Consider the following 17,629-nt stretch of genomic DNA (forward strand, 5'->3'; position numbering starts at 1 on the left):
AAAAAATAATAATAATAACCAAACAAAAACAGGTGTCTACTCCAGGTGGTGGATGAGACACTAGAGTGGAGGTGGCATCAGATAAGGCTGGCGCTTCTGCAGCCCAGCCGTCTCCTGTGCTCCCTCCCCCTCTCTCTCTCTGCCATGTGCCAGGACCTGGGAGCCTGTTCTCCAAGGCTGTGTTTCTCATCCTGACTTTGAAGGAGATAAAGGTGGAGGTAGGAGTGGTCAGTGGGGCAGGGGACATTCTTCTCTCCATAGCACTAAAAATCACAGCTCTTTTGCTGTACTTGAACTTGGCTAATTTCCAGATCACCAAAGGAGCCCACTGTACTCTCTTCTCTGCTGGCCCTGACTTTGTGGATTTCGTTACCTGGAAGCATTTGGTCAGAGCATCCCAACTGAAAAGCAAGCTACAACCCCCACCCCTATTTTGGGGGTTGGGGTGGGGAAGGGGCTGGAGAGAGAAGGAAAATTCACACAACTGCTGTCCGCATGAGTGCCTATCAGGGTACAAGGTATGGAGTCTACGGAAGCTACTGACCTGAGGAGGGCTCTTTGTCTTTTAGTAAATGCCCCAGACGGCTGTGCCTTTTGAGTTTTTGTTCCTGCTTTTTATAGTTTTTCTCTTGCCTCCCTTGTAGTCAGGCTGCGACCTGTCACTTTTTCCTGCCGACAGTGGGCCTTCCGAAAGCAGTCCCCAAGGCCTTTCTAATCTGCTGCTTCCAGTCTGCTGTAGGCTGGGAAATCAGATAACCAATTATGTAACATTAACAGCTGCTGTGTCGTGGGCTCTTGCTCTGCAGCAAGTACCGCGCGTGCCCAGCACCTCTTATTTATGTGATCTAATTTAATCCTTAGAATAACCCTATGCAGTTGGGGTGATACTTCCTGTTCTTTTGATGACAGAATTTTGACCCAGAGGTGAGAGCCGGAATTTGGCCCTTCCTCTGACTCCAAAGCCCACTGTCACCAAGACAGGTGACACCTATCTTGGCTGGGTGAGCTTGTTTTCTGCTCACTTCCTGGTCTCAAATTTGGAATGCAGAGGTATTTCCATGACTTCTGCTACCCAGGGGCAGCTAAGGAACAGAGAGGAAGGTACCTGAGAACAGGTAAAATCGGCAATCACCCTGAGACTTACTATACCTGTACCATCTAACTAGAGAGTTCATCTCTTAACGTGTTGGGGCAAAAACACTAACTTGGAACTTTTGAGTCTATTTCTGGTCACACTCATTCTCAAACACCGAGTGTGCACTATGGGCCAGGCACCATGCCCAACATATTAGACCCCATCTCTCTTGAATTAGAAAGAGCATATCTGGTTCAAGTTCCCTTCAAAAGGTGTCATTTTTTTTTCCTATCTAAAATCTCAAGCTCTTGTAGCAAAAATTTTTTTGAAGCTAACACTTTTCCTTGAGCTGACCCAGACAAAGCACTGGTATATAACTCTGATAAATACCACAAAACCCATTTTGTTCAACATCTGTAAGTACTATTTTTGTCCATTTGGTAAGAACATATGGGACAAAAACTTCAGATCCCTGGGTTCTAGCTCTGGGTTAGGTCACCTCTGGGCCCTGATTTCCTTACCTGAAAATTTTAAGTATTAATCTATGGTCAATGCTATGGACTGAATGCTTGTGTCCCCCCAATATTCAGATGTTGAAGTCCTAATCCCCAAAGTGGTGGTATTTGGAGGTGGGGACTTTGGGAGGTGACAGGGTCATGAGGGTGGAGCCCTCATGAATGGGGTTAGGGCCACCCTGTGTACAGACACAACGAGAAGACAGCCATCTGCAAACCAGGAAGAGGGCCCTCACCGGACACCGAATCTGCTGGCACCTTGATCTTGAACTTCCCAAACTTCAGAACTGTGAGAAATAAATGTTTGTTGTTTTAAGCCCCTCAGTCTAGTATTCATTATAGCAGCTCAAGCTAAGACAGTTAAGTAATAAGCTAGTAAGTAAAGTCTAGTAAAAGTCTATGAACTACCTTTCTAGAAATAAGAACTCTGTATTTATCCATAGGAGATGTGATTTATTAAAATGACTTGTCAATGGAACTCAAGCTTAATCATTACAATCTATAAAAATAAGCATGTGTAATTTGTTTTTACCTTGATACCAATCCTCCACCACTTACACAGGTTATATGAGATGGGTTGAACTAGTAAAGTTTGTGCCCACCCCCCTCACAAAGCTTTCCCTTGTGTACGGAGATGACTTTTGCAGATTTCTCAGAAGCCACGGCCCATTTACTTAACAAAGTTTCCTGGGAGGTGACTCCTCGACTACAGCCAGGTCCAGTGCTTGTGGGTTGGCTCTGCCACTCTGAACTAAGGAAAAAGGGAAGACAAATGACAGCCTTAATCAGAGGTGGCTTCCTGGCCACTGGCATGCGGATCAGTTTGCAGATGGTGTTTTGCTTGGCCTGCTCCTTGCTTTGTACAGTGTGGATTAGTTGACAAGATTTTAAAAATAAGGAGATTGCACATAAATATATGATTTCTGGCTTCTCTTGGAAAATCATAAAGGCTGGCTATCCTAGGTCCACGTTCTCAGGCAACAAGCAGCTGCTGTTTGGACAGGGCAAGTGTTCTCTAGGTGGCTACCGACTCCTCTGCCTGTGGTGCTCCTGACTTGGCGGTCTGTCGTCAGACATCTTTCACTGGCCTGGCACTGTTTTCTTACACTTTCCTACGTCTCTCATTCCCATGATCTGGCATTAGGGTTTGCACCTGAGGCCACACCCACTCGACAAGCCCAGGAGGTATCACAAACAAGTCCAGGATTCAAACGAAAAGTCCTCTGGAATTGTGGTGCATGGCTGCCCTGTTTGTAATCCCTGGAAACTGACTTCTACTGGCTATTTTTTTTACTATTTAGATAACGGTATTTTAAATTTTAGCTTAAACACCAAGCATACCATTGTAGAACATATACTAAGATTTTTAAATACGCATTTGAGACAATATAACCATTTCAGCCAAGAAGTATTAAAATTCCTACAACTAAGTTAGAAATTACGTCCTACAGGCTTTTCAAAAACTCTTTTTGCAGACTACTTAGAAGAGTTACAGGAAACCATTCCCTGCAGCGAGAAAACCTTTCTCTCTAAAGCTTCCTTGAGATGAAAAATAAAACAAGGACTCTTCCCCTTTCGCACATCGATGGCTACTGATCAACAATACTCATCAGAGTTCACATTTTAATTTTTAATAATATTTTTTAAAATACAGAAAATATAAAAATGTTCAATCTGCACTTTTCAAATTTTTACGAATGCTGAGCACTCAGAAAAGATAACTATTGCAGCCACAGAATTTACAGCTGGCAAGGAAACTTGGAATGTATTAAGTCCAATCACTTCATTTAGGGACAAGTAGAAATCAGTCTAGAGATGTTTAGAAACTCTTCCCAAAGTCACACAGCGAATGAGTGCCAGAGTCTGAATTCCAACGTGGGGCTCCTGTTTTTTGCTTATTTCTCTTTGTCTATAACTCTGACTCTGAACCACTACCGATCATATACAGAAATGGATATTGGGGGAGGGCTGGTGGCAGGGGGGAAAAAAAAAACAAGAAAAAAGTGGAAAGGACAGAAGACAAAAAATGAAAAATAGCTGCTGACTGAGCAATCATCATTGTCACTGCTGTGTGAAATTTTAATTTCCTCTTTGGAAATTTAGGTTAAAAATACATCTATTTCTATTTACAGAGTGCTCGTCTTCTTTAAGTTTCACACTTCACACTTTACTTTTGAATAAATGTTTATTTTCTCATGTAATCCTAGAGATTTCACTCCGATGAGGGGAACGACTTAGGCTCTAAACATTATATCCAAGCCCCCTCAGAAGTGTGAAGGAATTTATAAAAGTCTCTTTGTACCTACAGGGAGTTAGAATGTCTTAATATAAGCCATTTGAGAGATTTATTTTGCCTCGCTCTGAAATGCCTGTAGCACACATTTGGAAACCACATTTGTTCACTCATCTCAGCCTTCCACATTCTTAACGTCCGTCTCAGTTTGGTCCATATTAACCCTCAGCTGTGATTATATAAAGTGGTGTCCTCTTTAAGAACAGCAGTGAAAATGAAAACCTTCACAAAGAAATGAGTTGATTAAAAAAATGTAGAAGATACTCTGTCTTCTAGTCTTTACCTTTAGAATTCAGCAAGTGATAACTTACCCAGGGTAGGGAAGATACTTGAGCATAGGTCACAAGCTCCTACACTATTTTCCTCAAAACCAAGGGTTTTCTGGGAACGACCCAGGCACGCATTTTAGCACGAAGACTTTTCTTGGCCTCCCTTTCTCTTTGGGGACACAGAGGCAGCACACGCTGCTGAGGCGTCATGACCCCACACTCAGGGGCTTGGACAGGCGGTGGTTTCTCCTAGCCAGGGCCTAAACTTGGATTTTTGTCTGCAATCCATCATTTCAAGATGTGATTTCCAACGCTCCCACCACCACCCCTTCTCCATTTCTGGCTCACTTCATTCATTCTCCTAAGTACCTAGAAATGATATTATCAAAGATTCCATCTCAGTCCCACAACGGATTCTGCCTAATTGATCTATGTCCTTTCATCTCCCTTTTTTTTCTTTCGAAAGAAGAAATGATGAAGAAAATGTTCTTGGAGTTCACTTCTGGCAGAGTCCTGTGAGCTTTGCTTTCAATTGTTAGTGAAATGCTTGACATTTTTCCTTCGCTCTATAAACATTATGTGCAAATCATTCAGAATCCTAATGGAAGGTAATTTCCCATTAATGCAGGCTATAAAAATGCCATTTTCTTCTGAAACTGTGCCTTAGAAACAAACAGTACAAGATCTCTGCACATTTGCAAATTCTCCCCACAAATCAACGAAGCCCGATGCTGAAATGGGGACGAAAGCTACCACCAAGGGAACTTTCTAGAGGCAGCCTAGAAAAGGCAGAGGCATGTCATGGAGTTGGCCGCAATGGAGAATCCAGTTGTGGACACTGAGCCTTCTTAAAGGCCATCTTTGGCACATCTGTGATCTCTGACTGACCATCACCCTTCTAACAACTTAATCTGCCTAGGGACCGAGCTACTGGCCAAGAAGGAGGGGACGTAAGCACTGACACGCACAGTCTGGATGAGGAAGCCAAGGAACTCACTGTCCTATCAGTGTTTCCTTCTTCCAAGTCAGATGCATACAACAGACTCCCTTTGCAACCACTTGCTGACCCAATTCCCTCTGATCAAGAATCTTGGAAAGAAATCATTCCCGACGCTCTTGAACATGCGCTAACATTTCCCAGTATTCTTTCTTAAAGATATAAAATAAAAAATCTTTAAGGTGAAGTGCCCAGCTCTGCTACTTACAGGCTCTGTGACCTCAGGGAAATCTCACTTAACCTCTCTGAGCCTCCACCTACTCATCTGTAAAACGGGCATAATAATGGTACTAGAAATGTGTCTGAAGTATTTAATACATGACCTGACCCCTAGTAAGGACCCAATACGTGTAACTGCTATATTGTTAAATTATGATTTATTACTGCTTTATTTTTTATCACTTCCTCGCAATATTGTTACGAGTATGAAATGAGTTATGTCTATAAAGCATCAAATAATAATACCTGGCTTATTTTTGGTACTCAAATGCTATGTCCTTATGCCCTTAAATGTTACTTTGATTAAAATACTTTTTCATTTTTATTTTATGCCAGTCTGTGAGGTCAAATTTAGTATAGGTAGATGAAAACACCTTCATCAAAGGAAAACTGAGTTCTCTCTCATAGCAAATGAGAGCATGGTATCTTGAAAGCTTGACTGGAGGCCTCATCTCCAAGAACTACCCGCCTGTTTGGAGGCAGGCTGTAAGGGCAGAGAAGGTGGGGTAGGGATTGAGTCCTGGGGTCCTAGGGTCTGCTGATTCTGCTTCATTCAGATATAATACAGGGAGGGAGGTGGGCTGGAGTTGGGACTCATTTTCAAAGTTTTTAATTAGTTTGTTTATAGTCAGCTTCTTTCTAAACAGAAATTTTGAAATGGATTACAATGACATATGTATTCAGAATAGAGGTTTTACAAACCAGAAATAGAAAAGTAAAGCCATCAAAAGTAGGGACACAACATATTTTCATCCAAACGCGAGAACCTGTGAGTAAAGGTGGGAGGGGACTATTAAAAATGATACTAGAGCAACAGACATACACTGGGACTGTCCCAAGCAAACTAGGGTGCATGGTCGCCCTCGACAAAGGGGAGGAGGGCACATGCACTAGCTGCGGTCATTTTATTTTTTTATTTTTTTTATTCTTATAGTTTTTGCTTTTTTTTTTTTTTTTACATCTTTATTGGAGTATAATTGCTTTACAATGGTGTGTTAGTTTCTGCTTTATAACAAAGTGAATCAGTTATACATATACATATGTTCCCATATCTCTTCCCTCTTGCGTCTCCCTCCCTCCAACCCTCCCTATCCCACCCCTCCAGGCGGTCACAAAGCACGGAGCTGATCTCCCTGTGCTATGCGGCTGCTTCCCACTAGCTATCTGTTTTACGTTTGGTAGTGCATATATGTCCATGCCTCTCTCTCGTTTTGTCACAGCTCACCCTTCCCCCTCCTGATATCCTCAAGTCCATTCTCTAGTTTAATGACTGCTGTGCTTGAACTTCACATCTGGCATTGAGCTTCCTGGGGGCAGGGAGAATAGAGAATATAATGGGGCACACAATTTTCTTTAAAGAAGGAAGTACACCTATTCTTCAAAAGCCATCAATTTTCTCATTATGAAATACATTTCTGTTTATTCAAATATTCTTACTGAAATGCAATTTAGAGAATATCTTGAAAACAGGAAAATATTGCCTATAATCCTACCATTTAGCCTGGTCTACATGCAGATATTGATTTACAAAGTTGTAATCACAGAACACTTATAACTCTGTGTCTTTCTTTTCAACTTAATATCAAACCATAAACATTTTTATGCTACTACCTAATTTCCATGTTAGTAACTTTGAATAGCTGCATACTACCCCATTTGATATACCACTGCCTACTTAACCATTATCCTACTACTGACAAATATATATAAATAAATATTGGTCATTAGGCTGTTCCCATTAACAACTTTTTCTTCCTCTATATAGTACTGTAATAGATAGAGGAATATGCTTTTGCTTAAATTATTTCTTTAGGATACATTTCCAGGAATGAAGCCACTGAGAGTACATAAACATTTTTCTTAATTTTGATATATACTGCTAAGTTGATTTCCCAATGAGTCACCCCAGGGGTTGGCGGACTATGGCCTTCAGGCCAAGTAATGTCTTAATGGAACACAGCCACGCCCATCCATTTTCATATTGTCTATGGCTGCTTTCACACCAGAACAGAGTTGGGGAGTTGCAACAGAGACCACATAGCCCACGAAGTATAAACTATTGGATTGGCCAAAAAGTTCGTTCGTGTTTTTCGTAAGAAAACCCGAACGAACTTTTTGGCCAAACCAATATTTACGACCTGTCCCAGTACAAAATGAGCTTGCTAACCCTTAGATTATCCTAATGTACGTTCCCATACCGCCTGCACATGGTACCACATTCTAACAGAAATGAATTATGTGGGGTCAGACATTTTCTTCCACAACATATTTGTAGTAGATGTTCGTGCTAGAAACTGCAAGCTGGCCATCAAAACCCTCTCTTTCCTTCTTCACAGTAATATAATGTTAGGATGTGGCTCTCCAGCTAACCTCCCCCCCAGCCTTTGCAGCTAGTTGTTGTCCTGTGACTAAGCTCTCCCCAGTGGGATGGGAGTGGAAGTGATGTGAACCACCTTTGGCTCATTTCCCTAAGAGGAAATCTCTAGCCCTGGACTTCCATTCTTAATTTCTATCTTGTTTGAACCATTGCTCTCTTTGAGTTTCTGTATGACAGTAACTACTATTACCCTAACTACCATGCAAAAACTGGTACCAGAAGTGGGGTATTGTCATGATAAAAGCTAAAATTAGTGGCTCTGACTCAGTGGCCAGGTAGTGATGAAGAAGAAACAGATATAATCGGTGTGAAAGCTGGTGACCCTGGTTACGGTGTGGAAAAACATATGGTAAAACTTTTGCCTGTGATAACTTTCAAAGCATACCACATACCAGGGGCTCTAAAGGAAGGAACTGGAGAAAACAGAATGTTAGTGGATGTTATCTCCCATCCTTGGTACATCTAGCAAATTATTATACGAAAGAGAAGAACTGCCCAGTTTGCAAGCAAAGATAAAAGAAAAGAGAGAAAAATCAGACGTTGGGTCCCAGCATATTAGAAAAGCTTCTGTACCCCAAGGAACAGAGGATCAGCAGGTTGTGCTCCAAATCATTCTCAGAGACTTCTCTCAACCCAGTGAAGGCACCTAGTTCCACAGCAAAGATTCATCTAAAAGTATTGCCTTCTCACTCAAGTCTGCTGTTTCAGATGGCCTCGAGGTAGCCTCAGTAAGTTAAGAAAGGTTAGACAAGAAAGGAAAGAAGTAAGGCAGTCTTAAGAGCTACATCTAAGAAAGAAACTTGGATGTGATTACCGGCACATGGAACTGCCTGGGAGATACAGATCAGAAGCTATTCCGTTTTTGGAGGCATTGAATTGTGAAAGGAAGTGCGGGTCTAACCTGAAAACATCTGCGTCTATTGAAACTTGAAGAACCCTCAAGGCCCCTAAGCAGCAGTAAGCACAATTCTCACAGGAGGCAGGTTTCCAAAGGCCACTCCGGATGTGAAGTGAAGATATGGAAGCCATGAAGGACTTCTGAGAAGGCAAATCTAGGGACCTACAGGCTAAAGGACAGGAGTGATTCCTCCTGCCACCTTCCAAGGGAGCAGAACCAGGGTCTAATCTTCTTTCACTGACATAGTCCTTGCCATTCCTGTCCAGCAGAATGCCATCGTTATTATAGACTACTGGCTGCTTTGGATTTCCCGATGTAACTAGGTATGGCTGCCCAGCTAGAGACTGCACTTCCCAACTTGCTTTGCCACGACCTGTGGTCATTGGATCTGAGTTCTCATCCCTGGAATGTGAATGTGTCACTCCTGCCTCACTGGCTTAAGAGGAAATGTCTAGCCTCGCCTTCTGTTCTCTCTCCCCTTCCTTCTGGCTGGAGTAGCAACAACTAGGACAACTTGGAAGCCACAGGATGACGAAGATGGCAGAGCTACCATCAGCTGTGTCTCCTGAGTGACTCCACGGACGAGAACCACCCATCCTCTTGGAATATCCTCCCTGGATTGTTGCATGAGTGAGAAAATCTTATTTTGTCGAGCATTCGTTGTACTTTGGGTGTCTCTTCTTTTTTAAACAGAAACTAGTGTTACCCTAATACAATACAAAAGAACTTCCCAGAGAACTGTACCTGAGTATCCTCTTGATAATATTTTAATGAAATCAATTTTATTCAAATAACTTTAAATATAACTTTACATCAAAATGTAAATGGAAAAGCAATACTACATGCTATAAAGAGACCGTAACCGTGCGCATAATTATGAGGAAAACTAGACAATTTTATTAAATTCAAGGTAGGTACTTTTGCCTGCAGAAGACTTTTAGCCTGAGGTCTATCTTCTCTGTTAAAGCTGGACATAAAAATATTCCAGCACAAAGCTGTAGCTTTATCTCCTTGAAATCAGAATGACTAAAAGAGAATTGAGAAAAAGAATAATTTTCTCATGATGTGATTCAAGGCTCGCCAGCTCTATATCCATTTAGCACCTAAAGCCATCTTGGGTAACAAACAGCAGAGAGATGCAGCCAGTGGGACGTATGACACTGAATGACTTGAAGTTTGCATTAATCCAGCAGACTGAGTGCAAGATCGCAGACTTCCTTTCATGTATCGAATCACTAATGATTATAAAATGGGTATGTCTTTAATTCCACACAGTGGATGAACAAGAATGAACACTGTTGGTAGACCATAAATTATGAGGAATACAAGGAATACCTGAAAGATGGAAAGCAGCAGATGGAGGAAATGAAGCTCAAAATGGTTCCCAAAGAGAGATGCAACAAAAGTGGATTTGGAGGATGCCCACAACTCAGAGTAAGTGGTCTGGGGAGCTGGATGACTGGTTGGCATTCTGGGAAAAGAGCAGCTTGGTTAAGTCCTCCCATCCTGGCTTTGTACCAAGTACCTGGGAGCCCAGGCGTCTGCCTCCAGGAAGGAGTATTGCGTGCAGGGACCTGAAACAGTGCCATGAGGAATGTAACCAGACAGACAACTAGAAACCAGTGCACCTCACGCAGCGGAGCATCCCTAATCCCTCAAAACCGTGGAAAATAGGCAGCAGTAATAGACGGCACCATAGGCAAACTAACATGGAATCTCAAATTAACAGTTGTGCACAGAACCAAGAATCATTGTTTATCCACTAATGCTTGGCAAAAATTGAAGTCTAATGACACAGGTATGGGGAAGCATGTATTGCTCCATTCATGGTAGTGTACCCGTTTTAGCAGGTAATTTGGCAATATCTACGATCACTTAAATGCATTCACTCTAACTCAGTAATTTCATTTCCAAGAAAGACTTGCCCATCAGCATGTGGAGGCAGATAAAGGACATTCTTTTTAGCAAATAACTGGAAACAACCTTAATGTCCATTAATGGGGAAATGGTATATATAATGGAGAACTATGAAGCCATTAAAAAATAGTGGGATAACATATATACAATGGAATATTAGTCAGCCATGAAAAAGAATGAAATAATGTCATTTGCAGCAACATGGATGGACCTAGAGATTGTCATACTGAGTGAAGTAAGTCAGACAAAGACAAATATCATATGATATCGCGTATATGTGGAACCTAAAAAAAATGGTACAAATGAGCTTTTTACAGAATAGAAATAGAGTCACAGATGTAGAAAAAAAACGTATGGTTACCAGGGGGAAGAAGGCGGGGGAGGGATAAAATGTGAGATTAGGATTGACATATACACACTACTATATATAAAACAGATAACTAACAAGGACCTACTGTATAGCACAGGGAACTCTACTCAATACTCTGTAATGACCTATATGGGAAAAGAATCTAAAAAACAGTGAATGTATATATATGTGTAACTGATTCACTCTGCTATACACCTGAAACTAACACAACATTGTAAATCAACTATACTCCAATAAAAATTTTTTAAAAATAGTGGGATAGATCTATATGCATGACATGGAAATAACTCCAAGAAATAGTGATACATTTATAAAAGCTAACCACAGAACAATACATCTAGTATGATCTTGTATTTAAAAAACAGCAAAAAATCTAAAACGGTGTGTATATCGTGTATCTATCTATGCACATAAATAGATATGACAGTGTTCATACCAAATTTTTAACAATGGCTACTCTTAGAGAGGGGCTTGGGATGGAGTGGGTGATCATAGGAAACTAGAGCATGATTTATACCACCTGAATTTTATTTTTCTCAGTTTGATCATTTTATTTAGGAATATATTTGTGCCATTTGTCTAATTAAAAAATAATGATGCAGCACTTAAGGCAGTGCCTACTATATAGCAGGTGCTCAACATATGCTAATTCAAACTTTTTTAAAATTAGTAAAATATTTGGAAAGTGTTAAAAATGTAAATATAAAGGTTAATGTAGCATGATGTTTCTATGGCCAAGGTTTGACACATTAGAAGGCAATAAGTAAAGTGATGGAATTCTTCCTTGATATAAGTACTCGAAACAAGGAAGCACGAAAAGGGGCATTACTAGGGGAAAAAGGGAATTCGCCAAATAATAAGAGAGAAATCTGAGGTCTCAAGATAATCACACAGAATACAACAATAAGCAGTAAGTAAACGCTTCCAGCAGAGCTGTACGGAAGGGCACACAGCACCCACAGAATGGTCATCTCACCTGTTGTCTTTGCTGAAGAGGTGGTGGATACCCCATTGAGCGCACTAGGACTCCTTTTCATGGGCCGTGGCTTGTATTCTCGCCTGGGGACGCTGGATGCAGCCGATATTCTGTAACACAGATTTGAAGGTCAGGCAGACAGCTGATGACGAAAGCAAAGCCTCCAAGCCTGCGTTTGCTCTGCTGTAATAAGCCTACAAATGTAGGTCCTAGGCAATGGTCGTGAAGGGGGTGATTTTTACACGTCGATTCGTGAGTAGTCCAAAGTGATAGCTTTGATATCCCAAATGTAGTTTTTCAACTATATGCAGATATACCTCGTTTTATTGCACTTCACAGATACTGCGTTTTTTATAAATTGAAGGTTTGTGGCAATCCTGTGTACTATAGGTGCCATTCTTCCAAAAGCATTTGCTCACTTTGTATCTCTGTCACATTTTGGTAATTCTCAAAATATTTCAAACTTTTTCTTTATTATTATATTTGTTGTGGTGATCTTTGATGATACTCTTGTAATTATTATTACAAGAGTAGTAATAAACTGCGCCATGTAAGACGGCAATCTTAACTGATAAATGTGTGTGTTCTGACTGCTGCAGCTACCACCTCCAGCTGTTCCCCCATCTCTCTCTCTCTCCTCAGGCCTCCCTATTCCCTAAGACACAACAAAATAGAAATTAGGCCAATTAATAACCCTATAATGGCCTCTAAGTCTTCAACTGAAAGGGTCTCATGTTGCTCACTTTAAATCAAAAGCTAGAAATGATTACGCTGAGTGAGGAAGGGATGTCCAAAGCCAAGAGAGGCCAAAAGCTAGGCTTCTTCACCAAACAGCCAAGTTGTGAATGCAAAGGAAACGTTCTTGAAGGAAATTAAAAGTGCTACTCCAATGAACACACAAATGGTAAGAAGCTGAAACAGCCTTATTGCTGATATGGAGAAAGTTGTAGTGATCTGGGTAGAAGATCAAACCAGCTACAACATTCCCTTAAGCCAAAGCCTAATCCAGAGAAGGCCTTAACTCTCTTCAATTCAGCAAAGTCTGAGAGAGGTGAGGAAGCTGCAGAAGAAAAGTTTGAAGCTAGCAGCAGTTGGTTCAGGAGGTTTAAGGAAGAAGCCGTCTCCATAACATAAAAGTGCAAGGTGCTGATGTAGGAGCTGTAGCAAGTTATCCAGAAGATCAAGCTAAGATCATTAATGAAGGTGGTTACACTAAACAACCGATTTTCAATGTAGATGAAACGGCCTTCTATTGGAAGATGCCATCTAGGACTTTCATAGCTAGAGAGGAGAAGTCAATGTCTCGTTTCAAAGCTTCAAAGGACAGGCTGACTCTCTTTTTAGAGGCTAATGCAGCTGGTGACTTTCAGTTGAAGCCAATGCCCATTTACCATTCTGAAAATCCTAGGGCCCTTAAGAATTATGCTGAATCTACTCTGCCTGTGCTCCAGAAATGGAATAGCAAAGCCTGGATGATAACACATCTGTTCACAGCATGGCTGACTGAATATTTTAAGGCCACTGCTGAGACCTACTGCTCAGAAAAAAAGATTTCCTTTCAAAATATTACTGCTCATTGACAATGCACCTGGTCATCCAAGAGCTCTGATGGAGATGTACAATGAGATCAGTGTTGTTTCATGCCTCCTAACACAACATCCATTCTGCAGCCCATGGATCAAGGAGTGGTGTCGACTTTCAAATCTTATTCTCGAAGAAATACATTTTATAAGGCACTAGCTGCCATAGATAATGGTTCCTCTTATGGATCTGGGCAAAGTAAGCTGAAAGCCTTCTGGAAAGGAATCATCAGTCTAAATGCCATTAAGAACATTTATGTTTATGGGAAGAGGTCAGAATATCTATGTTATCAGGAGTTTGGAAGAAGAATTCCAACCCTCATGTATGACTTTGAGGGATTCAAGACATCAGTGGAGGAAGTAACTCCAGATGTGGTGAAAATAGCAAGAGAACTGGAATTAGAAGTGGAGCCTGAAGATGTGACTGAATTACTGCAATCTCACGATAAAATTTTAACAGATGAGGAGTTGCTTCTTATGGATGAGCAAAGAAAGTGGTTTCTTGAGATGGAATCTACTCCTGGTGAAGATTCTGTGAAGATTGTTGGAATGGCAACAAAGGATTTAGAATATTATAAAACTTAGTTGATAAAGCAGCAGCCGGGCTTGAGAGGATTGACTCCAATTTTGAAAAAAGTTATACTGTGGGTAAAATGCTATCCAATAGCATTGCCTGCTACAGAGAAAACATTTGTGAAAGGGAGAGTCAATCAACGCAGCACACTTCGCTGTTGTCTTCTTTTAGAAGTTGTCGCAGCCTCCCAGCCTTCAGCAGCCACCACCCTGACCAGTCAGCAGCCATTAACATTGAGGCAAGACCCTGCACCAGCAAAAAAGATTAGGACTTGCTGAAGGCTCGGGTGATGGTTAGCTTTTTTTAGCAATAAAGTATTTTTAAATTAGGGTATATACATTTTTTTTTTAAGACACAATGCTATTGCACACTTACCAGACTACAGTTTAGTGTAAACATAACTTTTATATGCACTGGGAAACCAAAATCTCTGTGTGACTCACGTTATTGCAATATTTGCTTTACTGTGGTAGTCTGGAACCAAATTCCCAATCTCTCCTAGGTATGCCTATATTTGTAAAGTATTTGTCTCTCATAAAGTCTCTGAGGCATCTAGCAAGTACCAGGGATGAACTGGCACTCAACAATGTTAGCTTCCTTCTCCTTTTCCTCATATAAAGATAGAATTAAGGAAAGATGCTCATGTGAGCAGTAGATGAACTACCTGCCTACAAAAGTGGATAGTTCAGAGACTGCACACACCTTTTGTCTTCCCTCTATAATTACTGCATTGATTTAAGCAAAAATCTCTCCAAATTTATTCATTATAATCATCCTGTGTAAAACAATTTTCTGTTATCAAACCTGGTCAAAAATTAGGGTAGTTTTTTAACCCAGTATTTTAATTAATAGGTTTACCATGCACACTACATATATCACTAATTTTCAGAAAAGTAGAGAATACACTTATCAGTAAAGTCACAGGGAACCCAGCAATGTTTCTTTGACCATTCAGAGGGTATTTTCGACTCTTTCAGTAGCTCTCAGAGTCAATGTTATGAACATGGGCTGGTATTTATGCTGGTGAAGTAAAAACACATCTTTTTCGAGACATTTACATACTATCTGAATATCATCTCACTCCTCTCGACATCCCTAGATGTTGGGGAGGGAGTATATGCCATCCCACCCTCAGCTAAACCCTCATCCAGTCAGCAGTGAAGCCAGGACAGCTCTGTAAGGGCTGAATTCGAAGGCAAGTGAGCAACTTTGGTTGCCCTAAACACAGGTCATGAGTAAGGGCTTGAGTGAAAAGAAAAAGGAGAAAAGCTTCCAGATCCCTTTTCCCAGTTCTGTCCTATTGGCCAAAGCTATGTATTTATTATCTCAGTGCTATCCCACACCCAACCACGAAAGCCAGCTAAAGAAAATTCAAAACAGAATGGGGCAGTGGGAAGGGGAAGATGGAGAGAAAGAGAGAGAGAGACTGATTTCGATTGATTTTAACTCTGCAGTCCTAGGCTTACAATGAATGCGAAGGCTCTTACCGCATCTGTAGCTTGCTCTGTAGCTCCTGCAGAATCTCTGTGGACTGTTTGTGATAGTCTAAAGCTGCCTCTATAAACACGGCCAACTGGCTGACTTGTTCTACCTGCAGCAGAAGTGGAAAATTACTCCATGGAGGCCAGCGCCTGTGTAATGTTCAGAAAGAGAAGAGACCAGCAACAAAGACCCGGCTTTGCAGGGAAGCGCCCTGTCTGCCTGGGCTCTGGTCTATTTCATTTCATTTCATCACGAAGTAATGATCGCACAGGTCATGGTATAGAGCTATAAATGCTGGAAAAACATGTTCAAATTTATTTGTGATTATGAAGTTGATTTAACTCAATAAAAAAAGTCTACTTTTCCAATGAGATGATCTTCTCAGGAGATGTTTATGCTATAAAGTTCATGGATCTGAAAACGGAGAGATAAAGCTTTTCCAATTACAACTGAAGCCAAGGTTTAGTAAATGAACTGCTTCCTTAGCGAAGTGTCTCTACGGGCACTTTCTAGCTAAGTCACATCAAGAAACTAAGTAGAACTTCGCTGGTGGCGCAGTGGTTGAGAGTCCGCCTGCCGATGCAAGGGACACGGGTTCGTCCCCCAGTCTGGGAAGATCCCACATGCCGCGGAGCGGCTGGGCCCGTGAGCCATGGCCGCTGAGGCTGCACGTCTGGAGCCTGTGCTCCGCAACGGGAGAGGCCACAACAGTGAGAGGCCCGCGTACCACAAAAAAAAAAAAAAAAAGAAAGAAACTAAGTAAATTAAGCTGTTCTCAGATAAGAAGGGAAGCCAGGAAGCAGGGCACGCACCAGGCCAAGACTTGCCAGCCCCCTATATGTTTTTGTTGCCCCCTATAGGTTTTTGTGGCTATCAGCGCAAAATCATTTCCCTGAAGAAAACAGCCCAAAGGAATGAACTAGAAAGACTCTGGCAGCTCTCTTTCCCATGAACCAAGACATTCATGAAATTAGTGACCAAATTACAGTGGACGCAAAAAACTAAAATGAAAAAGTTACGTTACGTAAAAAAGCCTGGAAGGCCTGGGGATGCATAATCTGAGGAAGAGCCATCTCCAGTAGGGCACTGGAGCTCCCTCCCCTGCTTCCCTACGTGTTTGAGGGGCTGCTACAGAAAAGAAGGATTCATTAAGCTGATTTCCACAAGCCTCAGAGGCAGGACCACTGGGTTGAGGTGATGGGACGGGGAGGGGGTGGGAGGCAGCGTGAATCCCGTGAACTCCAGAACCAGACAAAGGCACAAATCAAAATCAATCCCCCTCTTTCCTAAGCTTCCCCATAGCCTATGCATCACCTCCTTACTTCATTTGCTAATCAGCTTAGCGGAAAGTCTGCCTGTTTAGTCACCCTTACACCCTCACCCTGCAAAACCAATCATGGACTCCTTTGCCTTCAAAGATCTAAGCTATTTTCATTTGCTATTATTGACTGTGCTTTAGCTGTCTATACTTTCATTTTCCTTGCCCACGTACACCATTTTAAACAGGGGTTCATGTTCATGTAAGATATACATGGACTTCCACTTGAGCCGTACTGTGATCAGCGTCTGCAAGATGAAATCCCACTGTATTACATTTATTTTACCACACTCTGTGGCTGGAAGAGCAACAAGCCTAGCCTTAAATTTCCAAAAACTCAATAAACAAAACAAAGACAGCCTGGCCCCTACAAAATCCTAAGGATTTCTTAAGTTTCACCTCTTTGGCTTTTACACGTACTTTTAAATAAGTCCAGCGCCACAGCCTAACAGGATCACAGTAGAATCTGCTATGGATTCCTTACAGTGTAAGAGCTGTGTGCTGGTTAAAATCTGCACCACACTTCTCTAGCTTTAGTAAAGTTCATTTATATATTAATACCCACTTTGAAATATGCTTGACATCTTATAACTTTTAAGGGAACAGTGAAAGGTAGTTGAATGAATATTCCTTGAAACACACTTGATGTTGGGAGGGGGGATCACCAGCTGTCATCTCTGATGTGGCTAAAATACTAGATTATGTATTCCAGAGAGGCATTTGGATTCATTGGATGGCTGACTTTGGGAAGGAAATGGATCTTGGGCTC

General features: G+C 41.5%; 1 protein-coding gene across 7 annotated transcripts in view; it reads right to left on the minus strand.

The window, feature by feature from the left end:
* SH3GL3 (SH3 domain containing GRB2 like 3, endophilin A3) overlaps positions 1-17,629 on the minus strand; it is a 285,361-nt gene that overhangs the window by 10,805 nt on the left and 256,927 nt on the right. For 6 of the 7 annotated variants that reach the window (XM_027089203.1, XM_027089207.1, XM_027089206.1 and 3 more), the window contains 2 exons: positions 15,548-15,651; positions 11,907-12,016 (listed from right to left, as the gene is read on the minus strand). In XM_027089203.1, the coding sequence (XP_026945004.1) occupies positions 11,907-12,016; positions 15,548-15,651 (214 nt within the window). Of the gene's footprint in view, positions 1-544; positions 741-11,906; positions 12,017-15,547; positions 15,652-17,629 lie in introns of all 7 variants that reach the window. The other variant, XR_003429226.1, reaches the window with a different exon arrangement.

The sequence above is a fragment of the Aethalodelphis obliquidens genome, unplaced genomic scaffold, assembly GCF_003676395.1.
Source record: "Aethalodelphis obliquidens isolate GAN/ISIS:26980383/991018 unplaced genomic scaffold, ASM367639v1 scaffold65, whole genome shotgun sequence".
In the NCBI taxonomy this organism is placed as follows: domain Eukaryota; kingdom Metazoa; phylum Chordata; class Mammalia; order Artiodactyla; family Delphinidae; genus Aethalodelphis; species Aethalodelphis obliquidens.